The sequence below is a fragment of the Lissotriton vulgaris genome, chromosome 4_1, assembly GCF_964263255.1.
Source record: "Lissotriton vulgaris chromosome 4_1, aLisVul1.2, whole genome shotgun sequence".
Taxonomy (NCBI): domain Eukaryota; kingdom Metazoa; phylum Chordata; class Amphibia; order Caudata; family Salamandridae; genus Lissotriton; species Lissotriton vulgaris.
This window is the reverse complement of record NC_141691.1, coordinates 1938949307-1938975647: the sequence shown is the minus strand read 5'-3', so window position 1 is coordinate 1938975647 and position 26341 is coordinate 1938949307. Positions and strand designations below refer to the sequence as shown.

Below are 26341 nucleotides of genomic sequence, written 5' to 3'. Positions count from 1 at the left end.
ACTAAAGACCCCACAGTAACCACAAGAGCTAGTCTGCTGGCCTCCTGATCTGAACCTCAGGGACATAAAATGCTCCTCTACTAGCTACAGTGATTTTCTAATGCCCAAGTGGTGCCCTTAAGGTCTTGGACATTTGATTTGGCTCAGTGAGCTTAAATCAAGCTTTGGGCCCGTGCCACTCACACTGAAAACCAGAGCAAGTCGCTGTCAGCTTGTCTTTTCACAGTTTAGCATCATCTGCTTCTGGGGGACCACCGCCGTGAAGCTCCAGCCCACACAGCTGTGATGCCCGGACTGCTCTGTGCACCATGCCAACAGCATCCTGTGACGCTCCCCGTGCAGCCCTCTCCAATGGGGCTCAACATTTGAGTAGGTAAAACTTCAGCAGGACTAATCTGGAACTGTATCTGGCCTGCGCTCCAGGGAGGTCGGCTTGATCTTTTAACTTTGACCCAGTCCAGCTATTTTACACTTTATTCTTTAAAGATCTATAATTCTGGTTCTACTGATTATTGTAGTTGTAGTCTTGTTTTCTTTATTAAATTCTGCTCTGTTTGTTTAACTTGGTGGAATCTCTATGTGTGGAGCTTTCTCTGTTTTACTGTTTGCATTATTGCACAAATACTTTACACTTTACCTCTAAGTTAAGCCTGACTGCTCTGTGCCAAGCTACCAGGGGGTTGATCACAGATTAATTTGGGGTTTGCTTGTGCATTACGCTGACACGTATTGTGGTTGCTGGATGACCAAGGCTCTCACCCCAGGCAACCAATAGCCCAATTTCTTGCACTCAAGATGTGCAAGACATGCGTTTAAAAACATTGATAAAAAAGGACAGTGCCTAATTGAGACCGGGCGCCAAGCTCGAGGCGATGTCCTATGCATGACCAGCTTGCAGAGATATTTGTGTGCTCAACCTTTTCCAGAAGATAAAATCAATAGCATGATAACGCTGATGGTTAATGCACTTGATGCAGATATCTGTGAATTGTCTACTTGAAGTTTTGACTTATGATAAAGTACCATAGATGGTTAAAGTTTCCACTGCAAAGCACAATGTATTTAATGCAGATCAGATTTATCGTTTATGTAGATAGCTCTTTGGGTTTGTCACAGAGATAACTTTTGGGGTTTCTCACTGAGATACTTTTATTACTTGGAGTTCATAAGGTACAATCCTTCTAATATAGCACATTGAGCTGGCAACTGGCACCAAAATGTTGCATGCAAATTGCAAGCATATGTTTAGAATCTTATTGTTTTTCCTCAATCTTTCATTATCATACGATTGCTAAAAAGGGCTCCTGTTAGTAGTAATAAAATGTTATTAGTCTGACACCTCCAATACTAATTTTAAATCATGGGTTTATGGGGTGAATTTACTAACACTTTATGGAGTTTATGCCTAGTCGGTATCAAAAAAAGTGACCAAACCGGGGCTGAAGTGCTTTGGGTTTTACTTTCTAGTGCAAATCGTAAATTTTGCGACAAATGTGAAAAGTAGCCCTAAAGTAACACAATGTAGGACCATGTGCTTCTATGCATCAAGGAGACGTACTATTAGTGGCACATGGACATTCCCATGCACCCACCCATGGAATTTGACGCTTATCCGTATCTTCTAACTTAGAAAGGGATTTGCATCAAAAAAGGATTCCTCTATGAGGCAGGTCTAAAGTTAGAGAACATACTTGTTTTCTCCAAACCTTTCGAACTGTGCATATGTGCTGCACTGTACAGCATACATACAAAGTGGTAAAGTGTTAAACTTTACCAAAGCATAGAATTTAGCACCAGATGAGTATCCTACTGGTATAAAGCCTACGCTTGACATTACACACATACACCGGTGCACTATGGTGCGAGGCTGTGAGCTTTTGTGAAAGTCATTCTAATGTACACCACCACTAGACGAGAAAGCAACAGCACTGTATCTTAATGAATGTGATGCTGTTGTGCGCTCTCCATTTCATGCAGTGCAGCGTAGCAACTTTGGTTAATACACTACATGAAAAACAAGTAAATCTTCCCCTTTGCTTCTCTATACCAAGCACTCTTAACACATAATGCCAAACATTATGGATGACATGCGACTCCTACACGTTGTAGTCCCTAATGTCTTAAGAAACATTTCCTATACATTGTATGACTCATTGCCTCTGTACAATATGTGTGGTGTAAAGCGCTCTAAAACTCTATGGGGCCAATTACTATTTTGGTCGGAAATTCTTCCGACCAAATCGGTTTTAAAACCGTTTGCGACTGAATTGGGTTTTGCGAGTCCGACTGACCGATTACGATGCTTCCGAACATTGTTCAGTCAGACTAGCACTAACTTCAATGGGAGCCTGTGTTCTGAATGAGATCGCAGGCTCCCATTGAAAAAAGGTGTGGTTGGGGAAAACCTAGCACTCTGTGGCGGGCACCTCATGGTGCCTGCCACACTGTGCATGGTTAGAAAGTAGGGTCCCTTGGAAACTCCAACAGGCCCCAACCAGAGGTTTATGGGTGAATGGAGGTCTGCTATGGGCCCCCGAAGTCAGATCTCGACAGGTGTTTCATGTCGGGCAGACCGATTCAGAATGGCTGTCAGAAATGGCCATCATAATCGCTCGGTCGGAAACCGTGTCCATAAAGCTGTATGATTCAGCTTCAAACGACTTGGGCTGTCCAAATGCTGATCGGAACCGAATCGGACAGTCAAAATGGTTTCCTTGCATCATAATCGGCTGGTCGCAAACGTATCCAATTCGGTCAGAAACAGAGGTTCTGAATCAGAATCAGAGAATTTGAATACCGTTCGGAGCCTTTCCGACCGACATCATAATTGGCCAATACATTGGGAAGAGTAGTGCTATAAAATTAGTAAATGTCAAAGAGGGGCTAAGGAGAGCTTAGGGGCACCATTAGAGAGTGGTAAGGAGGGAATGCATGAAGGAAGTCATTGTGGGGGCACTGGGCACCACCAATGTTGAAGCCGGTCCTGACTTTTCCATAATTTATTTCCTGAGTATGTCCTGCCACTAGAATTTATAAAAGTATTGGGTAAAATTTATTGAAAATAATCATCTCTAAACTTAAACTCAGATGTTGTAAATACCTCTGTTGCATAAGGGCATTGAGGCAGGCACAAAATATCAGTTGACCATGTTTACTAAATATACGGTCAATGCTGTTATAATCATTATGGCCTATGAAGCCATAAAAGAGTGCTGATATTGTAAAGCGCTTATGAAAAAGATGAGAGTGAAACACTCTCACTAGCAGAACTTAGAATTATTAACTGCCCATATGGTGAGTAACAATCAGAGCGACCCTTCTTACAAGTGATATCAAATGATTACAGAAAATTGTTATTTGATTAAATTATTTTTATTTTTATTTTGGATATTTCCTATTTTATTATAAATATATTGTGTCTCTTAAATAATTCATTGATAAACATACATACATTCCATACATTAATACATATGTAAAATAATCAATACAAAAATACACTATACAAAACCAAACACAAAATCTCCGGTCGATGTAGTAGTGAAGTAGGCAAAGCGGTGGATTATAGCAACTACGCGCGTTTCGGCCAGTAGCCTTCGTCAGGTGACCGTCATTGACAAAAAAACAAAACTTGACATAATACAACGTAAATCTACAAAAAAGGAAATATAAAAGATACATGGCATTATCTTCTTTGGTTCCTTTGTATATTGTTATTTCTCTACAGTTATATATGTATCCAAAAAAGAACTCTGTGGGTCAGTATTGACAATACATATTATACTTTTTAATTTATATATATAACTTCATATTTTTATAGAGAAGCAGCTACATGTATTCATCAAAAGAGTGAAAACAACTGGCGTCCATGCTTGTGAAACATCCCCTCTTTCTGACTGTCCGTAGTCACAAAGAGCCGACTATTATCCACGTCATTTGCTGGCGCCCTCACTATCAGCCACACACCGGTTGTAGATATTAGAAAAACCGCGAGACATATACGCGCTATATATAAACCGACATGGTCTCAGTCGGTTTGTGCTTCCTGATCGTTGCGGACCCCCGGCGTAATGCACGGATAGACCTTTCCGTTACGAAGGTAAGAATCCCAGCCAGGAGATTGCCCTATACGTTAGTTAGTTGCTACCCTTCGTTTATCCACTTTGGTACAAAATATATATTTCCTTCTGTTTATCTCGTTTTAGATAAACCTATATAATCAATAAAGAACATCGGAAGGCTATTTACTGTACTTAAAGAAAAGACAATAGGTATGTTTTTTTATTATCATGACATCGTATAGTGCAACTGTATCTACCTTTGTAAATTGTATTACTAAACAAACGATGTTCGGTTTCCCATAGAATCGCATACGACCGAATAGATATTAAAGGACCTCAACAAAATGATGGCATCCCTCTGAAAGGAGATATTACCCAGAAAATAGTATTTCTTTTATAAGGTAATTCAAATGGATAAAATATAGGATTTTTACCAAGAGCGCTCCGTTAAATATAGTCAACTAACCTATATATATATATATTTACTTAACAGGACGTGTTCGCCAGTTTACCTCAATCCCTCTTTTTTACCAATATAATTGAGATCATCTAATTGGAACATCAGAAAAATAAAGGACCGACTAAATGGTAATTTCAAGTTATGCTCGAGTATTATAAGCTGTCACTTGTACGAAAAAGTTGGATTTCAAATACAAGCAATCTGTCTCAAACAAAATGCTTGGAGGAAAGTGTCTTCCTTTAACCTTTTAGTTTATCACATCTTTAGTTTAATTGGAACAGATATAGGAGTGGGGAAAAAAAAGGGGGGAAAAAAAGTTTTGACAAATAAGCAATATAAAAAGAGGAAATCATAAATATAAGACTACTAAATGTGGGATCTATCCTGGTCTACATTTCAACGTATAATTGGTAATTAAATGCCATTCTAGAAAAGAGAGTTACGCAGAACCGTAATGGTGTCGTTTTTTCCTCTAACTTTACCATAGAGTCCTAATATTTCCCGCTTTCGGATTGGATAAAATAAAAGGCACCACACAAGTGCGGAATTTTCTTCCCACCCTATGGCACAGAACAGACCAGATATTAATCATTCAAAATTTTAAACATAAATGCCTTGATAGTAAGTATATATTCATCTCACTTACCCCATAGGTTAGGCTGGACCGTTTAGTGAACCAAAAGGGACTATATTTTAATTCATTCAAACTGTCTCCATCTTCTCCACTGTGTCCTGCCTTTACCTGGTTTTTCTTTCTTGTCTTAATTCTAAATTGGAGAATACTGTTGTTAAGTAACCCACTTGTTTGCATGTGTCAGGCCTAAAAGATATGTTAATGAATATGTATGTGGACAAATAGGTGGAAATGTTTCAGGCACAACCGACAGAACCAGTGTACACTTAAACATTATATATAAACATAGGATATAGATAAGATACAAATGTATAATGAACTTTTATATAGGGATGAAAAGAATCCAGTTGTTTTCACTCTTTTGATGAATACATGTAGCTGCTTCTCTATAAAAATATGAAGTGATATATATATTAAAAAGTATAATATGTATTGTCAATACTGACCCACAGAGTTCTTTTTTGGATACATATATAACTGTAGAGAAATAACAATATACAAAGGAACCAAAGTAGATAATGCCATGTATCTTTTATATTTCCTTTTTTGTAGATTTACGTTGTATTATGTCAAGTTTTGTTTTTTTGTCAATGACGGTCACCTGACGAAGGCTACTGGCCGAAACGCGCGTAGTTGCTATAATCCACCGCTTTGCCTACTTCACTACTACATCGACCGCAGATTTTGTGTTTGGTTTTGTATAGTGTATTTTTGTATTGATTATTTTACATATGTATTAATGTATGGAATGTATGTATGTTTATCAATGAATTATTTAAGAGACACAATATATTTATAATAAAATAGGAAATATCCAAAATAAAAATAAAAATAATTTAATCAAATAACAATTTTCTGTAATCATTTGATATCACTTGTAAGAAGGGTTGCTCTGATTGTTACTCACCATATGGGCAGTTAATAATTCTAAGTTCTGCTAGTGAGAGTGTTTCACTCTCATCTTTTTCATAAATGTCTATAGTTCCCTACAACTAGCAAACGTAGTTTAAGTAGGGGTCCCCAGTTTTTCAAAACATTGTAAAGCGCTTATCCTGAATGTAATTACATCATGGTGCTGTCAAAATGATTACTCAAGTACAAGGAGGTACTGTGGTGTAAAATGAATTGCCTAGGATAAAAAAAAATGGTCAAGTGAGGCACCAAGGATTTGAGGACATGTATATTGACTGAACATTTTACACTTGTGTGGATATCTCTTCGATACTATAGTGTGAAGTGCACCTGGTTATGAAGAGACATTCATTTACTGCGTTGAAGAAAGAATACAAGTTTCCTATCTTCAATCAGCTGCACTGCATCCATCAGTTTTGTATTGTAAAATGCACTAGAGAGAGAAAGTGGTGTGTACCTATAACCAGGTACACTGCAATTATGTGATTAGGGAGGACCGATCTATGCTTCATGGTTGACTAATATTATACGTCAAGAAAAGGCAAGCATTGTGGCATTATGTGGCACTTTCTGTGGCAATATTATTTTACTAATGTTATCATTTTGACGTCAATTAATACTATCTGGCCAACATTTTCTTCTCATTGGTACCAGTTTACATCTGGGTTGGGCACTGTGGGACTCCACTATGGTGCGTTTTGAATTAACTTTTGATCCCTTTCAGGTAGAACAAATAATTGTTTCGAAATCCACAAATCATGCAGCTGAACCTGGACTGTGTGCCAAGTGTAGTAAATCCAAAATTATGCGCAAAACAAAGGGCCCACTGGCCCCACCAATAAAATGTACTTTTTATGTGCCATATTCATTGATTAGTTTGAATTACGTACATTTTGTATCCAAATATTATAAGGTGAGCCGCAGGCAGACTCCAGTATATTGAACAAAAGACAGAATAGTCCGTCCGAGATCACTCTGCCTTCACCCCAGGGGTCATGCTGCCTTGCAAAGGTAAAAAAAAACACACCCTTTGTTGAAACACTCCTGTGGAATTGAAATTCCCCTGCAGCTGCCTAAATGTGACTAATTGATCCCGTGGCAGCGTCCCTATCATAAGGAGTAATTTTGGGATAACCCATCAGTAGAATTTTATTCAGGTGCACATTGTGCTGAAAACACACGCACCTCAACTGGCTCACACTCATGTAACTATGTGAGATGCCAGAGGCCCATAAAGCACCATGCCAACATTATTCACCCTTAGGGTCACCTTCAACATAATCCTAAATGGGATCTCCTTAGAGGGGAGCAAGCCTCGTGGACAAGTAATCCCTATCAGGTAATGCGCCACAACCCGAAACATGTAGATCCCTTATTCTGGCAGCTGGCAACATTCAGGAGCATCCCCCTGATTGAGGTATGTGGAATCGATGGATCTTAAAGCGCCACCTTTCCTCTTCAACACAAGATTCCTGCTGTGAGTGTTCTTTCTGGGCACTCCCACTTCACTGACCCTCCATGGACAGAAGGGGTTGAGGTTGTCTGTCCATTTGCATCCAGAGCGTCAAAAAGGGACCTGAACAGCTGGATAGTTTTTAGGCCCGCCAAGAGAGCTTTTCCTATCATCAGCAGACTACCACCTCTTCCTGGGCAGCGAACCCATTCCTACCTCTCTCCCATTTGCACGAGTGCGATGGCATTTCCTACAAACAGTTGCACACCATTTACAGTTACTTATTTGGAAATGTCTCTGCATAGATAGAATTTTGACTTCACAAAAGATTTTGAGTAGTACCCAGGAAAGGGTTCCCGGAGTACTCTTGGAAACATCTGTCAATTCCACACACATGTAACTCTGCTTTTATTAGAAGGCGTGAACTGCAGGGGACAAATTATGAACTATTTTCTTAACCAGGCCCTTAGATGGAATCTTTTGCACCTTCCCATAGCTACTTTAGCTTTTTCAAAGGAATATATACCAGCCTGGAATTTGTTGTCTTTAATTAGCATTTACTTTATATCATCTAAGCTTTGTGAAACAAATATTGTTTACGCATAATATTCACTGTCAAGTTCCATCACCACTTACCAAGTTTCATGGGTGCAGAACAATATAAGACGTAGCTACTCTTCTGTTTACTTCCAATGTAAATTGAATATTCAATGTATGGCCTGCAGCATTTTATTGTGCTTGAAGAAAATATTTTAGGTGGCAGGTGGCAGTTGATGTGCATCTCAAGTAAATGCATTTATTCATAAGTCAGAATATGACAAAGCGGCTGCAAATAACTCCCATTGCATTGTTTTCAGGTAGAAGAGGCACTGAGCGAGGCTGATTTCCAGATGAAACTGGACCTTCATTTTACTGACAGCGAGCAACAGTGAGTACTGCTTTCCTACATTTACTAATAGGACTCGGGCTTTGTAACGAGGGGTGGAGGTTCTCAGAAGACAGAACAGCTGTACATATATTTTTTTTGTTAAGGGAAGGCCATGTTTACCATGGTGGCGTGTTTCACCCTATTGAGACAATTGTAGAGTATTTTATGGACTCAATCAGTATGGGAATGTGCTGAAATGCGCCCGTTCTCAATTTTTCAACACAATTTTGAGCTCTTTAATGTGGTGGCGGATTGTGAATTTAGGGCTGTTGACATCTTAAATCCATTAGCGGCTGGTGCAGGTAAAAACGGTGGGGCCAGGTTGGGGGGGTTTCATCAGACGACCACAAGGAAAAAATAAATAAATAATTCATTTACCCTCGTCGTCGTCTGTCAAAATCCCCCATCCCCCCACCCGGCCCATCACCACCTCACCACTCTTACCTGCAGGGGCCGCAGCCGGTTAAATCTATTCAGATGTTAGGGCAGCTCAGCTTGATTGCTCTAAAAAAATTAATAAAGTGTGTGTGTGCCATTCTCCTATCACACATACAGATCCCACTGAAGACAATCCCACACGCCACACTCACGTCATACTTTGTTATCAAGTTCTCTTCATGTGGACCCCTCGCATTGGCCTCCCTCTCACAGACCCTCACTCATCTAACTGGCAAATGTTTCGAAGCATACATCTGAGTCAGCCTCTCCTCAAAAGGTTAATGGTTCAAGAATAAGTGGTTTCTGTTGACTCATGTGAGACAGTGTTTCAATCAATTGATACCTTGTAGAGGACTGACCCTCTTGAGGTCAGAGATGGTTGAACTTTACAGGAGGAAGATGAGGCGTGATACAATTTTCGCAATTAATTGCCCCAAATGTCCATTTTTTTTCACCCCGGACTGTACACTTATCAATCTAACAACGTCAATTCAACAATGTATTCATAGTCAACTGATATTTTCTGCCCTTCTATTGTAAACCCTATCACTGCAGGCCAGCCCTGATTTGAAGTCTGCAAACTCAGATGAAACGTACGTCTTTTTCAACAGCTGGTATAATATTGTAAGTTAATTGTCGGCTGCCCTGTCGAGTGACTTGTAATAATAGTTTGTGTTTCAAAAATTCAAGAACATATTCTTATTCAGTGACCTATGGTTTCACATTTCACACCTGCCAGCATTCAGCAGTGTTTCTCAAATTTCCAAAGTTAAATTAAATTTATTACAGGGGAAGAGATTAATAGTTTTTGCAGCATACACATACTTTTACCTAAACCGTAATACTACAAAGATGGATTTAGAGTATATTTGTAATGATTTCATCTGGTTGAAATGTAATATTTTTTCAGTTTGTGTTTGCAGACATATGCACCTTCTGTGTTGTAGTCAGTTCTCCATCTCAGTGACTTACCAAGAAAGAATATAGGAAGGTATAAATACCCCGAAAGCAAATCTTACAAGTCGTCTACTACATCATAATGCAGAGAGGTGCGTTTTTGATCAGATGGTGTAGGTTGGAGCGGAATGTGGCAGCCTCTTTTCCTCAGAGTTAGCCTCAGAACTGTAGCATGAGAGATGCATTCCTGTCTGTGATGTAGCTGTCACTTCCTGCCTTCAAAGGAACACTGGAAGTGTTGTTGCTAATTCCTTCTTGTTTTCCAAATCTGAAACACATGTTCCTGTACTGATGCTCCCAGGTCTAGGCCTCTATGCACAGTGAAGTCTGAAACTGTTCTTTTTGAACAGCTGTACTTTTTGAAGTGTTAAACCAACTCCTGGAACATTTAGAGATGTCAAATGAATTCCCGGAGAGCGGTTAAATTGCAAATGATTTCCGGATAAGGAGAACTACTTGAATCAAGAGTGCATGGATGTGTTGGCACTGTTAGTCCTGCCTGGGAAAACAAAAGTTCCAGGGCAGAGGAAGCCTGCTGTCACTGGGAAGGATTCTCAGTTAAAGTATGTGATTTAAAGGGCATTTTAACTAGGTCCCATACGAGAACCCCCCCAATAACTCAGTTCAAGAGGGTGAAGAAGAGCCAGTCCTGATTTTTTTTTTTTTAATTTCTTGTATCGCGCTGGAATCAATCCCATAAGGGTATCTCCGCGCTTTGCCAGCCAGAAAATTGTCGTAGTCTTCAAGGTGCATTAAAGGGAATGAAATGCTTCCTGAAAGAGGAGAGTTTTCAGGGCCTTTCTGAAGGCCAGATGATTGATGTTCATCCTCATTTCTGTGGGAAGTTTATTCCATAGGGCAGGACCAACCGAAGAAAATGCTCTGTCTCCCTGCCTAGCTCTTTTTGTTGCAGGGGGTTTCAGGAGTGCTTGGTTGCTTGAACGAAGTGAACGGCTGGGTTGGTACAGTTCAATAGATTGGGAGAGATATTTTGGACTGTCCCCATATAAGCATTTGTGGACCGTGCAGCATATTTTGAAACTGATGCGCTGCCGTATCGGGAGCCAATGTAGCTCCACCAACAAAGGCTTAGAAGGAGTCCTAGCCGGCGCACCCATGACCAGCCTAGCCGCCGTATTCTGGACCACCTGCAAACGACCTACTGCATCAGCGTATGCTAGCGTCAGCAGGCCGTTGCAGTAGTCTAGGCGGCTAGTAACCAGAGCCTGCACGAGTGTCTTCCTCTAAGTGTCCGGAAGATATGGAAATACTCGTCTTAGGAGGCCGATGCTGTAAAAGCATAGTCCTACAATGTGATTGGTATGCTCCTTGAGGGTCAATTTTTGGTCAATCTTAACCCCTAGATTTTTAACATGAGGCTTTGATGTGGGAACTGGGCCCAAGTCCAGCGGCCACCATTCAGGAGACCAAAGGAGGCTCGCCCTGCCGAAGAGCATGACCTCAGTTTTTGCAACGTTACATTGGAGGCAATTTGCGGCCATCCAATGTGACACTGCCCTCATACCCTCAGCAAAATTTTCCTTGACTGTAGGACCAAGGGAGCTGAAAGGGTAGAGGAGCTGGGTGTCATCAGCGTAGGAAACTAGTATGAACCCATACTTCCGTGCAATCTCAGCAAGGGGGACCACATATACATTGAACAATGTAGGGCTGAGACATGAGCCTTGTGGCACCCCCTTTGTGAGCGCCTTTGAGGTGGAGGGATAGGTGCCCAGGCTGACAGATTGCGATCTCCCGTAAAGGAAACTCTCCAGCCAAGATAGTGCTGAGCCTCCAATCCCCACTCCCTGCAAGCGGCTGAGAAGGATGTTATGGGACACGGTATCAAAGGCCGCAGACAGGTCCAACAACACTAATATCATGGACCCTCCTTTATCCTGTGACATTTTGATCTTATCAGTCACAGATAGGAGGGCCGATTCAGTGCTGTGGTTGGGCCTGAACCCAGATTGTGATTGGTCCAGGCCCCCTGTCGCCTCGATAAATTTGGAAAGGATGGTATTAGCGTGTTTCTCAGCCAGCTTGCTAATGAAAGGGAGAAGGGAAATAGGGCGAAGGTTGGAGAGTTCTGACCAAGGAAGGGTGGTGTTTTTCCGTATAGGGCTCACTACCGCTTCTTTCCAAGGTTGTGGAAGTTGTCCCTCGGCAAAGGAAAGATTCATAAGCTTCTGAATAGTGGGGCCTAATGATTCCACCAAAGGGGAGATCATTTTTGCAGGGATCAGATCAGTGGGGGAGCCAGTTTTCATATTACCAATAAGGGTGGTCAGGTCTTTTAAAGTAACTTCTGGGATTGCATGGAGCGTTTTGTCAGGGATCGTTGAGGGGAGAGTCTCAGGAGCCATAGTCCCTAAAGGACCTGTGACTTTCGTAATTTTCTTGTATATCCCCTCGATTTTTTCTTCGAAGAACTGGGAGATGTTATTACAGAGATCTTGAGTAAAAACATCCGGACTCTCACATATTACAGGGTTGGTAAAAGTCTGTATGATTTTAAATAACTCTCGAGTGGAGTTACCTGCCTCTGTTATTTGGGAGGTAAGACTGACTTTCCTTGCTTGTTTTATATTTGTATAGTAGGTGGTCATAGCTGTTAAATAACGATCTTTGTCTTCCCCCTTATGTGACCGTCTCCATATTTTCTCCAATTTCCTGCATCCCTGTTTTTCTATTTTAAGGGCCTCAGTGTACCATGCTTCCCTTTTAGCTATGGTAGGTTGTTTGACTACTTTCTGAGGAGCCAGAACATTAATGGCTTCCATCAGTGAGGAGTCAAATTTTGAGAGAGCTGTCTCAATGTCATCCAAATTTGTAAAGACTGGCTGTTTCCAGACTTGAGAGAACCTATCTGGGGTGACTTTGTGCCATGGTCTGCGTTTGATAGTTTGCGTGATGAAACGATTGATAGGTTCGGGTAAATGGAGAAAGGAAAAGTCTAACATTTTGTGGTCCGACCAGTAGATATATTTAGGAGGGTGGCAGTAGACATTAGGAAGGGTGGTAAAAATTAAGTCCAGAGTGTGGCCACCTGTATGAGTGGGGCCATTATTACGGAGATGAAGGCCCAGCAAGGCAAGATCTGTCAGAAGTGCAATAGTGTCAGGATGGTCTGCAACATCAGTATGAAAATTAAAATCTCCCAGTAAAATAAAATTTTCATTCGTTTTCATGTGTGGAGCTAGAAGTTCAGTCAAAGCTAGGGAGAACCCAGCATTAGGTCCGGGCGGGCGATACACTAGTGCTCCTTTCCAATAAACCTTAGGGCTGACTTTTAAATGAAAAATAATTATTTCCATAGTGGGTAGCATTGCTTGTTCTAAAACCCTGATATTCAGGCTATCTTTTTAAACAATGGCGATCCCGCCTCCTACTTTCTCCAGTCGATCTTGGCGGAGAATTTTATACCCTTGATTCCTTGGAGGAAAAAATGCTTCAGTTAACTGGTGCTTCCTCTCTGCAGTGAATATTCATGGTGCACTGTTGTCCTTTAGTGGCTGTTTTATAAGTCAACTGTGTGCTGCATGGTTTTTTTCTGATATAAATAAAGGGTTGCATATTTTTTTCTTCTATTATTATTTTCTTCTTAACACTTTTTTCATTTCACATAACTTGTTTCTAGCCATTTAGACAACGGTGTATTCATCACTCCATGGTCATTTTTCCTATTTGCCTCTTTTCTGTTGGCTTTCAATGTCAGAAATTTGATTGTATTAGATTGACTTAGCAGGTCATACAGACACAATTTGTACCTTGTGACTTTGTTACTTCTCTGGTTCTCAAACTTCTTCAGCAGAGCAAGTCAGAAAGCTGAGTTAGATGATGATCCCTTAAATTAGGATAGGCTATTACTGAGCAGAAGCCTTCAGTTTTGGGATGAAAAGTTCTCAGCGGGGCAAAGATGTTTTTGTAGGCCCAATGTAGCTTCTTCCTGGGATAGATTCTTCCGATCTCAGCAAATCTAAGTCCTATGATTGGACTTAGGGATTCATTTAAGATTTGGTGGATGCAGGCTTTTCCACCAAAGTCAGCCTTCTTTTTTAGCACATCCTTTTTCACATCACTGCTAAACTTCTCAGTTGCCTTCTCAGTAGTGCAAAGCCTCCAACTCGATCGACTATTATAGAAATGAAGAACTGACTTTATTTTTTTATTTGGAAACACCTTACCCTCCTGTTGTGGGCAGACACAAATGTCTAAGCAATGTCTCTGCATGAAAAGCTTCTGTCACTTGGTTCTCTATTTTAGGATCTTGGTGTGAAAAATAACAGTTTGCTGAAGTCCTTTGGAATCCCATGTGTTCCTTTCCCAACCAGATGTCCCACCCTGTATACGTGGTTGGTGCTTTAACCACAAGTCTTGCGGGCTTTAAATGTGGCTGCATTTTGAGACAGCATTAAAAACTTCACACTTAATTGGAATGCTAATTAGAGCAAATAGAGGAAAGCTGGCTGAACTGTTTTAATTCTGTATGGCTTTCAGACAACCAAAGTATATATTTTCAAGTATTACTTTTCCCTTACAGGAAACAAAAACCTCCTTTCACCATTGACTTTGATTTTTTGATAAACAGTGTTAAAGCATTCAAGCAAGTTTATATTGTTTTTCCATGGTGAATGATGAAAGTAGGGTTTTATCTAAAATATGCCTCCTCAGGGGGAAATAGAACTTTGCCAGTGCAGTGATGAAGAGCTTTTCGCAAGCACTTTTGAACTCTGTGACATATTTTTCTTCAATATTTAGTATGTCGCTCTTAAATACATGAGCCATCAGGCCCTGTAGGCTTGCTCACATGCAGATTTTATCAGGGTGCTATATCACATCTTAAAAAAGTAGATTTTCTAATTAATAGGGAACATATCCTTGCCATCTGGTACAGCAGTGCTTTTAAAACTGGCGTCCACCAGGATGCAATGGTGTTCTCTGAAGCCATACATTTAATTCATATATTGGATTTTATAAATATAATTTTCAGCCTAAATGTGACAATTAACATCCCTGCTATGTGCCAAATTGTCATAGCCTTCCTGGAGAGTTAATGAGTGAACAGAGTGTATCCAATTGTACATAATGCTTGTGAGAAAAGAAAACAATCACTGTGATACTCAATCGCAGTGTCAGAGCACACAGGGTAGGTGTCAAAGCACAAAGGACCATATAACACTCCAAGAAACTTGTAAATATATTAAAAGAGCAAACAGAAAAGTAATTGCTAAATTCATTTTTGCTGAATTATTATATTTTACTTACATTTAGTTTGGGAATTTGAGGTGCTTGAATTTTTATGGAATTTCATATTGGTTGGTTGCTCCACAAAATATCTTTGCACATACTCTTAGATAGTTATATTGTCAGAAAGGCCAAAGTCACATTCTTGGATACTGGTTTACATTTTAGAAACTTGCTGTTTGGACAGTGAGAGAAAAGAACAATGAGGACTATTACCTTACTGGTCTCTCACAAAATCTGGTAGACTGTTTCCCTATGGTCACGTAAAGTGTCATCTAGGGCTTGCAAGTCAAGTATGGGAAGGTATATCACCAACAAAGGTATTGGTGGCAGTAGGATGGCAGACATTGTCAATATATTCACCTCTTGGGCCATGCAACTATCACCAAAAAACAGGAAGCACAACACAATAAGTGGGATCACACACAAGACTGTTAGACCTGAAATCCTTGCCATAGTTTTCCCCATAAAGTTTTGCCTTCAACCTACCTGTTTACTGACTTGGTTTTGCTGGCTTTAGGGCTCTGTGTACTTTATACTGCTAATCAGTGCTAAAGTGCTCATGCTTTCTCTTTAAAGCATGTTCAAACTAGATTATACCAAATTGGCATATTTACTTTACCTGCAAGTCCAGAATAATGTGGTACTATGGGTACCCAGCGCCTGTAAATTAAATGCTACTGGTGGGCCTGCAGCATTGATTGTGCCATCCACTGAAGTAGCCCTTTCAAATATGTCTAAGGTCTACTATTGCAGCCTGTGTATTGAATTTTAAACTGACATTTCGACCTGGCATAATGTATCTTTTGCCAGGCCCAAACCTTCCTTTTTATTAAATGTATCTCCCCTAGGGTAGGTCCAGGACAGCCCAGATGGCAGGGTGCAGTGCATTTAAAAATTTGGCATGGAAGTTTATTTTTTACATGTCCTTATAGTGAAAAACTCTTACATTCATTTTCACTGCTGCAAGGCCTACCGCTCCCCTAGGATAACATTGAAGTTACCCTATTGCATTTAATAAGCAGTATCATTAGACATTTGAAAAGGTAACCAGCTCATCTATGTAAAATCCTTTCTTATGGTAACGTTGGATTGTAAATTTCAATTTTGAAAATGCCACTTTTAGAAAGTTGGCATTTTTTTCCCTTAGCCATTTGATGCCTGCAGCCTGTCGCTGGACCACATGACTGGGTGTAGTTGACAGTTGAAGTTTGTGTATTCCTCCAAGACAGCCACCCTGTAGGAAGCTGATTCTTTATATGTTATACCAAAATAAGGTATATCCTGCAAAGAGTCTAGGTATTCCCTTATGAGTAGACAGGGGCTTGCTCTTGCAATCCCAAGGTGCTTTTCTAGAAGGTAGTGTGGTCGAGAAGCCTTAGGCTTATCAGAGAGGAGTGTTAGACATCTACATATACACATAATATTCAATAAATGATGCACACAACTCAATAAAGAGATCCATACCAATGTATGAAAATACACTATTTTTATATATGTTTAAGCGCCAGGAAAAAGTACAATCAGCTAAGCACGTTTTGCAAGAGAAATACTTTACTTTATCAAAAGTCGACACTCGGTGCATTTGTCAGAAGCTGCAATGTTATCCTATGGGTCGAAAAACAAGTATGGCTTTCAGGTGCAGTGCAGCGACTTACGAGACCAATCTCCTGGACTTAAGGTGAGTATGGCGCGAGGGTGTTTTACAGCATTGGGTGCTCAATGCAAGCCACTTGGGATCGGTCTTTGCGAACAGAGTCTGCTGGTTTAGACTGGGAGGACAGTCGAGCCTTACCCACAAGTGGGCTCTAGTCTTGCGATGCTAGGAAATGTGTGGACACTGGTGGTCCTCTTCTCCTCGGGTCATGGCACCCGAGTGCAGAAGGTCTTTGAGGTGTCAGTTTTCTTAGAGCATTCGTGGTAGAGAGGGGTCTGCACACAGTCACTGCAGGAGACATTGGAATGTTCACGAGGGGTGAAGCCGAGGTGTACCCTGTCTCTTGGGGGCTTGGGGACCACACTGACACCATTGGCCCTCTTTGACTCGGGGACAGTGGTGGTTGGCAGTGTCAGGTTTTTGGGGGTCCGAAGTCCTCATGGTTCTTCTTGGGGTGCCTGCAGGATGCACTGGAGTCCTTGATTCTCTATTGAAGGAAGGCAGTCCTCCCAGGCTTCGGAGGCATGACAGCTTGCAGAATGAATCAACTTTAGTGCAATTCGACAGGGAACAGCAGACAGGCTGGTAGGGCTGGTGCCAAGTCAGTTGCTCTTCTTCAGTCTTTGCTTTGACCGCTCTTCAGTGTCCTTCTTCTTCATCAGGATCTGATATCCTGAGGCCAAAGAAACAATGTATGACATTGTTCTGCATACAGTCCATCAATTGTTCTTTTTGCATTTGTCACCCCGAGAGGGACGGGTATGCCCAGACGTGGGTCCTGTGCTCTCCATGTCACTGGAGTCAAGCTATCCTGGCTGATGAAGCCTGATGCTTGTTTCCAGTCCAGGGAGGACCTGGTCTTGCAGTTTGGGCTGGACTGATCCCATTGGTTTGCATATGGCTGGGTCCAACTGGAATGGCATGGATTTAGGCCCAGAGCTCTGCACTGGGGTGGATGTATGACATTGTTCTGCATTCTGTCCATCAATTGTTCTTTCTGAAATCCTGGTGCCAGGGGATCCCCAAAATACTGAATTTAGGGGTGTTAGAGGAGTGTAATGTTGTAGCCAATTGGCTACATACCCCAGGGGTCACTGCGCCCCTCATATGACCGCTTCCTGTGGGAAGTGGGCATAACCCTGTCTCAGAGATCCTAGGTTTGCCATCACCAAGATGGCCAAATCTGAAAAGTTGTATCCACATCAGGGAGCCATCCTTATGGGTGGTACTAACCTGAGGGTGGAAACGCCTATCTTGATTAGCTAATTGTATCACCAGTCCAGGTGCTAAAGGGCTCTGGACAAATGGGGGCAGCATCCTCTCCTGTGAAGGAAGCCAGATTCACATACCAAAGGCGTTCAGCTCTTTGAGGCTCCCCTGCCTTGGAATGCTAATTTTCAGGTCATCCTGTGGGAGGGTGTGTAAGCACTCTCTGCCTGAGCAGGCTTTGTTTCTGACATCCTGAGAGCAAAGGCATTCACCCTTGGGGGTTATAAACTTGTCTCTGGTTGCAGGCTGGCAAAACACCAGTAGGTGGTAGGTTTTCAGAGGTGGGTGCATGTAGCAATTAATCTGTCATTGGCATCGGTGTGGGCTTATTAATGTGAGATGTTTAATACCAAACATTCCTATTGTCAGTGATGCCATCATTTAGCTGAGGAGCTCGTTTTCACCAGTGTCCAGCACATAATTTTAAAATGGCTTCCCTGATCACTTGTACTGGCAGTGACGAAACAGGGGCATATCTGTGCATGCAGGTATGTCCTGCCATTTAATATAACGCACCCTGCATTAGGGCTGCAAGGCCTGCTGTAGGGGTTACTTGCAAATATTACATGCAATGTTAGGGGACATGGCACACAAGTGTGTGCTGTGTTGTGTTTTCATGTTTTAGAGCACCTTGTCACACAGCCTGTAGTGGCAGTCTGTGAGAGTTTGGTGCTGGCTACTTTAGAGTGGCACAAGATATGCTGCAGCAGCTCTTTAGTACCTATGCCCTAGGTAACAGAGTTACCTCTTGCTATGTACTTACAAAGGTGCTTAAGGCCTGGCCACTTGGAGATCAAGTAACCAGTTGCTTTGTTATGGGGAAAGAACACTGGCACTGGGGTCATGGTCAACAGGGTCCCAGTGCACTTCAGTCAAAGTTGCACCAAATACCAGACACAAAGTTGGGGGACTACTGCAACAAGAACCCAGTTTACTGCACACACACACACACACACACACTAGAAAGCTTAGCGGTGCCTGGATAGGCCATCACTGGTAGGATGGGAGGGTGGAGCTGGGCAATGCTCTACTTAAACTTGAATAGGCTGTGTCCTGCCTTCACGCAAATGGTTGCATTCCCCCTGTAGGGATGCTGGTGCCAGGGCAGGAGAGACAGGAAACCTCTGCACCTCTAAAGGGAGCCTCCAGAAGCTTCTCCTACTTCAAATGTAGCAACTGGTATAAATATTGGAGCTCAGACACTAACTCTTCAGTATACCTTTGGACCTTTGTAGACTCTGCCAGGAAGAAGAACTGCTGTGCTGCTGAAAGGACTGCCACTCTGATGGATTGCTGCCCGGCTGGACTACTACTTTGTAAGACTGCTGCCTTACTGGATTGCTGCCCTGCAGGATTTCTGCCCTGCTACTCTCCTGCCTCAGACTGATATATTGGACCTTCACCTGAGCCCATGACTCCCAGAGTGACTGCAAGTGCTAGTCTGCTCACCTGTTCAGAGCCACAGGGACATACCAGGCTCCCAACCACTTGAAGCAGTACACAGATCCAGCTGTAGTAAGCCCCTGACCCTCAAGTGGTGCCCCTCAGGTTCCGTACTCTTGGTGTGGCCTCAGTGGAGCTGAATTGAAGTTTTGGGGTTTTTCGCAACCATGAACCTTTTCTGCAACTGCATCAACCTCTTGCAGGGATTGCCACAGTTAAGCCCCACCTCGATTGTTTGTGACAGCAACAATGAGGACTGTCTGTGGTGCCAGGCCTGCCCTTCGCACTACATCGTTGACTGCCTGTGACACCTCCCTGCTCCTTACAGCCCCCACCACTGTGAATAGTACTCTTTCTGCTGGACTGAGAAGGTAACTTTTCAGTGGGACTAACTTGGTCCATCTATCCGACCCACGCCATCGCGGTCGACCTGAACTTGTGATTTTCTCCTGGTCTCACATGACCAGACAACTGTGAGTGCCACTTTGGGCTTATGGGCTCTATTGTTTCTTAAATCTTTAAAATTGTGTATCTCCAATTCTACTAATTTGGTTTTTATTGTGATTTATTTATTAAACATTGCTCTATTTTTCTACGTTAGTGTGGGCACTGCATAAATACTTCACTCAGTGCCTCTAAGTGAAGCCCGACTGCTCTGTGTCCAGTCACCAGAGGGTTGAGCTGAGCAAGTGTTAATTTGGGATTTGCTTCTGCCACACCATGACAAGAATTGTAGTTGCTGCTTGAGTAGGGTTTCACCACCCCTCAACCAGTAGCCTAGTTTCTCACTTAGGCATTATCCAGTATCACACTGTACTATTTGTTGACTTTGGACAACCTCCCAAAGCGCCAACCAGCATAAACAGAGGCATCATAATTATGTTTGTCTTAAACCTAAATCACAAATAAGTTGGGACATATTGTAGCACACGTTTACAACAAAAGTGTATCGAACAATGGGTGTTTGGTAAATGGAATCAAAGCTAGATCATGTCAAACGTTAACAGATACCTCTGTGTTTTGAAACACAGTGCTGTGATGTCCAGTAAGTTAGATACTGATAGTGTGACAAAACTCATAAAACCAAAAGCCTGTGCCTAAATACGCACCATAAAGGCCACCAACAGATCACTGCAACATGGTGTTGCTGAATAGCACAGCACAAGTCACATATAATACGCCCCACATTCAGCATATGCCCATATTAATACATGTTTTGTGTAATATAAAAGTCTGATAAAAGTAATCCAAACCCAACCTCCGAGAGGTCTGAGCACTCCAGAACAGTCGTCCACAAACGTACAACATATGTGCACACAAGGATGAATCCTTCAGCACAGGTGGCTTCAAATCATAATTTGTGCTTGTGCTTGCAGATAGTTAGCAAGGGCACTCATTTTAGATACTGGACTTCTGTTCCATCATTAGACTTTGCAGTGATTGGATGCATACAGCTGTCTAAGAAAGGTACATGGGGTGGAATCAAGAGAAGGCAGCTTTGGCATTCACCAACCCTGGCATTCATCAAAGCTGACAGCGAGCTCCTGACAAATGTTTTGGACAATTGCACTTAAAGTGAGACACTGCAAAATAGTAATACGTGTCTTGCACTAACAGGGGACAGCAGAGGCCAACTGCATTGTAACATCCGGAGCCCACAATATTGCGGAAACAGAATGTCAAGGACAAAATATAAAAAAAAAATATTGTCAGGTAAGTAAATCGAGATGACACACCAAATGTGAGTTATTTGAAACAGGTGAAGTTGTCACTTGCAAGAGCTTTGCAAACCAACCTCAGGACAAACCAGCCTATGCCAGACTAGCTGGTGTCCACCATAGCTCTCAGACTGATCATGGCTTACTGATGTGGGTAGTGACACACGCTTGGAACAGGAGTAAATTCATACTTTGGGGTAATGAGGAAGAAAAGGACGAGGCCCGTACAGACTTTGAGAGTCGAGAAACATTACAGACAAATGCGGGGAGAATAAACATTGCTTTAAGGATGGACAACCAAGTGTTGTCTTCCCTGACAGAAAAAGCACTTCATAGGCTCGCATATACCTTAGAGCACTCATGCTGACTGTAGACCTGCTCTTCCTCAAGTCTGTCAGAAGTAGACTTCCTTCTACTTAACCATCCATAAGCAGGGATACAGGTGGGGGACCGAGGGTGTATGTGACTGAAGGTGCAGTGTAGAGTAGAGATTGCTCCTTGTCATTTTGCTGGCTGAAAAGCAGTACACTCTGACAGTAATATGTCGTCCATGCACAACCATGGTGTCTCTGTTTTAGCCTCAGAGCTGCTGCCGTCGGCCGCTGAACGTTCGAAGCACTACCTGGCTGGTGCTGCGAACGTTCAACGGCTGACGCGGCCCCGCCCACTCTTTGGAACGCCCAGCACTGCGCCGAAATAACGGCCGCAGCTAAGGCGTTAATAGTAATCACAGGTGCCTAATTTGTGAAAGAAAGAGTGCCAGTGTGGGAAGCTCCTCTCATAATTCGGCAGCTGGTGCTGGAGAACCCAGTCCCAAGGCTAGTAGTGTTAAATCCACTCCCAGACACTCCCTGCCCCTTTTCCTCACTCTTGCAGTTTCCCACTTATCGTTTGTGACAGTTTTGCCATCTTTTTCTCCCTCCATCCTAACGATCTACGCGCCCGATTTACAAAGGTAGGTACAGTGAGACATAAGTCTAACTTTATAACTTTTGGTATTCACAAAAGATGTTTACTAATTGTAAATGCCCTTTGTGAACACCTAATGTTGAACTTTAGGAATTTCGGTATTCACAAAGGGCATTTACGAGTAATAAATGCTCTTTGTAAATACTGAAAGTCATAACATTGGATTTTCGTCTCACTTTACCTTTGTGAATGGGGACCTACATGCTTTTCCCTCTCTCGCACTCAGTAAATGTCTGATATAGAGAAATGTGTGCCCTTCACCAAAAATCAGCGCTGATGCCGCCCCACTGGCAACCACCCACTGAAAGCTAGCACCGAGTAAGCAGCTGCTCTACCTAATATGCCCCCCCTCCACCCCCACATCTCTGGTGCTTTCACACTCTTTGCCTGTCAACAATCTCTGCCTCTCGCTCAGCACCATGCAATTAGTATCCTTTCAGAAAAGATGTGTTTACGTTCTCTCTGACAACACTAAATGAGTTATCAATGTTTCACGCAATGTCACTCATTATTAATTGCTACTTTCGCATGAAGATATGCTTAAACAGATAACATGTTAAAACCAGCCCACCTTTTAGCGCCCAGTAAAGCAACACTGTATGGATGATATCGATTTGTTTCGCTGTAAAGCTAGTAAATTCTCTTCACCAATGTCAGATTATTTTGCATACCCTAGAAACTGGCAAGACCCCAGGGGCCTCATTTATGAGGCCGTGCGTCACTTTTACGCCGCCGGTGCGTCACTTTTTGTGACGCATCGGCGGCGTAAAACATGCCTCCTGTTGCACCCTATTTACAAAGTGACGCATCTAAGCAGATTTGTAAACCCCTGCGCTACATTATACCTGCGTCAGGTATAATGTATGCAGAGAGGGCGTTCCCCCGCAAAAAGCCTCGTAATAGTGACGCAGTGAAATCTATGAGATTTCACTGCGTCACTTTTAGGACACTGTTGCGTCAAAATCTTGCGCCTGCCTCACAGCAGGCGTAAGACTGACGCAAGCCCTTTCACATGGGGCTTTCCCCATGTGAAAGGACGCATTGCTGGAGTTGCGTCACTTTTGTGACACACTCCAGCAATGCGTCACTTTTGCGCTTACAGATACGTCAGAAATATTGACGTATATGTAATTCCTTGTGCAATGATGCGTCATATTGTAAATATGACGCATCATTGGGGTCGCAAGGAGGGAGCAGTGAAAAGTGACGCATCGCTGTTTTCTCGCAGCGATGCGTCACTTTTCATAAATGAGGCCCCAGGGCTCTAGAGCTCCTGCCCTCTGGGTGAGTGACTGTATTTCAACCTTCTTTCAAGAGCACTGTACTCTCTCTGCTTGATGCAGGTGTTTTTGTCCTACTTATTCTCCTGGCCTGCCGCGGAATCTTCTTTTTTCACGCCTGTGGTACTTCAAATCTGTCCCCAGGGAAGGCAGATGATCATAACAAAGCAGTAAAGTTTATGAAGTGTTGTTTAATTGCAAACGAGTACATAAACCATAGACAAGGTGCGACAGTGGAGCAGCTCTCTGGCTCTGAGGCTACTGTGGCTTTGCTACTGTTTGGAAATGCTGCATGTGGAATTGTAGCAGAACCTACCATTATTTCTCATTACGATGGGGGTCACTTAGCGGTTAGACATGTCCATAGGCACTGGAAGTAGGGGGTGCACCAACACCCCGAAAATAACTATCTGGATTTCAGATGGTGGATGAGCAATAAAAATGCATTTAAATATTATTTGTATCTTGTTTCAGAGGTCAAATGCTGCTTATTCACTTAACATGGAGAGTGTTTACTTTTATCTGACAGCAAAGTTGAGAGGATTTTTTAAGGTGAACTATGTGGCAATCTTGGCGGGGCACAAGTAGTTAGAAAGGAAAAGCTGTAGGATATTATTTTATTTCCAACGTACAACAAAACATACCTGTAAACTAACTGCACACTTTTTCAAAATAAATGAAGAAGTTAGGAAAGTGAGGGGCCTGATTCACAAAGGCAATCTGAGACAAAAGTCTAACTTTACAACTTTTGGTGTTCACAGAGGTCATTTATGATTCGTATCTTTACGTTCGCAGTCATACTCTCCGGCTTCAGCCGTATTTTCCGGCTTAGGCTGGATGAAGTGTAAACAATGGGCCGGAATACAATATTTTACAAAAAGGATCATTAGGATAAATGGTAGAGGAAGTCATGAAAATCAGTTTTGGCAGGGAAAAGGGTGTGGACACTACATTATATCAAAGAAAAGTCTGCTCCTTTGTATCATGGTACATGTAGTCCATGATTTGCGCCCCCCTCAGTGTTGATCGGTCCATCATTTGCGCTCCCCTCAGTGTTGACTATAGTGTCACACTTTTTCCTGCCAATTCTGATTTTCATGACTTCCTCTACCATTTATCACGCGTTCCTAATGTTCCTATATGTAAAAAAATGGTATTCCGGCCAATTGATTACATTTCATCTGGCCCAAGCCGAAGAGTGCAGCTGGAGCCAGAGAGTACAGCCGGGTGCAGAGATTCCGGCCCGACTGTGGATGTAAAGAGACAAACCGTAACTGACCTCTGTGAATACCAAAGCTCGTAAAGTTAGACTTTTGTCTCAGATTGCCTTCGTGAATCGGGCCCAAAGTTTTTGTATTTCTAAAGTGTAATCGAAACAAAAACTTTGATCGGATCAAGACATTTTACTTGGTGAAGCACAAATGATGAATGTTCATGGAAAACTGATTTCCACATATTCTCCATTGTGCGCGGAATGATTTTATCAGTAAAGCTTCATGGCTGTGCAAATGTTTATGCCCATTTCCTTGAGAAATGTGCTATCTGTAAATGACAGTGCACTACCACTCCTTGCTTTAGTAATGCAACAGTGCACTCAAAACCCCACCACCTACTTTTACACTCTCCTGAATGGGTGTGGCTCATTTACCACACTTGTTCGTTGTGTAATATTTTGATTTTTTACACTCCTGATGTAATGACAACACCCCCATTCACAAAATTGTTCCAACACCACCGGACGGAGGTGCAGTAATTAGCAGTGTTCTTCACCCTGTTAACCTGCACTCTCCCTCCTCCACAATTTAGGCATGGGAACACTGCAGGGTTAATGCCTACGGATCCTCAGTCAGCTCTTCCAAGAACCCTTGGCCTACTGGCCTGTATGCCACTGGGATGGTAAATATTGAAATGTCTCTGACTCCCAGGGAGAAAACTCCTTGCCTGAAAGAAAAAACGAATGCAAAGTGAGTCCATCAACATGGTTGCCCGATCAGTATTCATCAGTACTGGAAGTGCATCTGATAGTGGATGCACTTTACTTAGGGAGGTCCCACCAGTCTGTCCTCTGCTAGTAAGTTGTAGCCACGGCCTCCAGTGACCTGAAGGGCTGGTAGGCTACTCACCAAGGCCTGAATGAGGCCTTATGTTGCTTGCCCATAATCCTTTTATGGTAAAAGATTGTAATTGACACGAAAACAGATTAACTACACTATGGGAAATTCTGTAACAGAGTTTAAATCAATGACACTTTCAATTGTTCGAGGTCCCATAAACTGTGATAAGTTGCAGCTCTCTTCTATTTAGCACAATTTTACATATTATATGGTATAGTTACTATTGTTAATTTCTTTTTGCAGCCATGATTGCTGGTTTTCAGCTACACATGCAACTGGAGTCTGCCAGTAGATGTCTACAGCCATCTAGACACTAAGGGGCTTAATTATAAGCCCCTTGCACAGCTGGTGCATCACTTCCTGTGACGCTCCGATGGCGCAGGAGCCTACTCCATATTTACCACACAGCACTGAGCCACTTTTTTTGACTTAATGCTGCCTTGTAAATATCTGCAGCAGACATAGAAAGAGAAGAACGCCTCTTGTGATTGTTTTTGTGCAGGAAGCTCTCCCTTCCTGCACAAAAATAATCATCCTGCAACGCAGGCACACTTGCACCATGGTGTGACGGTAACTGCATTGGCTCACGGCAGCCCATTGTGCGCCTGCGCAGGGGAAAACAACAGGAATTCACCCTATCTTATAGATACAGTGAATTCCTTTTCCTTTGTCATAAGTCAGCGCCGCAGGAAGGCCTGTGGCGCTGTACTACAGCAAAAACTCATAAGTGTGGCACAATTGGCACAAGTGTCTTAATTATTCATTCAGAACTAGGGAACATGGATAGTTCAGGAGGCCTGTCAT

General features: G+C 42.4%; 1 protein-coding gene across 1 annotated transcript in view; it reads left to right on the top strand.

Moving 5' to 3' along the window:
- FAM135B (family with sequence similarity 135 member B) overlaps positions 1 to 26341 on the top strand; it is an 861083-nt gene that overhangs the window by 524481 nt on the left and 310261 nt on the right. The window contains exon 6 of the mRNA XM_086966257.1: positions 8375 to 8445. Within this exon, the coding sequence (XP_086822383.1) occupies positions 8375 to 8445 (71 nt within the window). The remainder of the gene's footprint in view (positions 1 to 8374; positions 8446 to 26341) is intronic.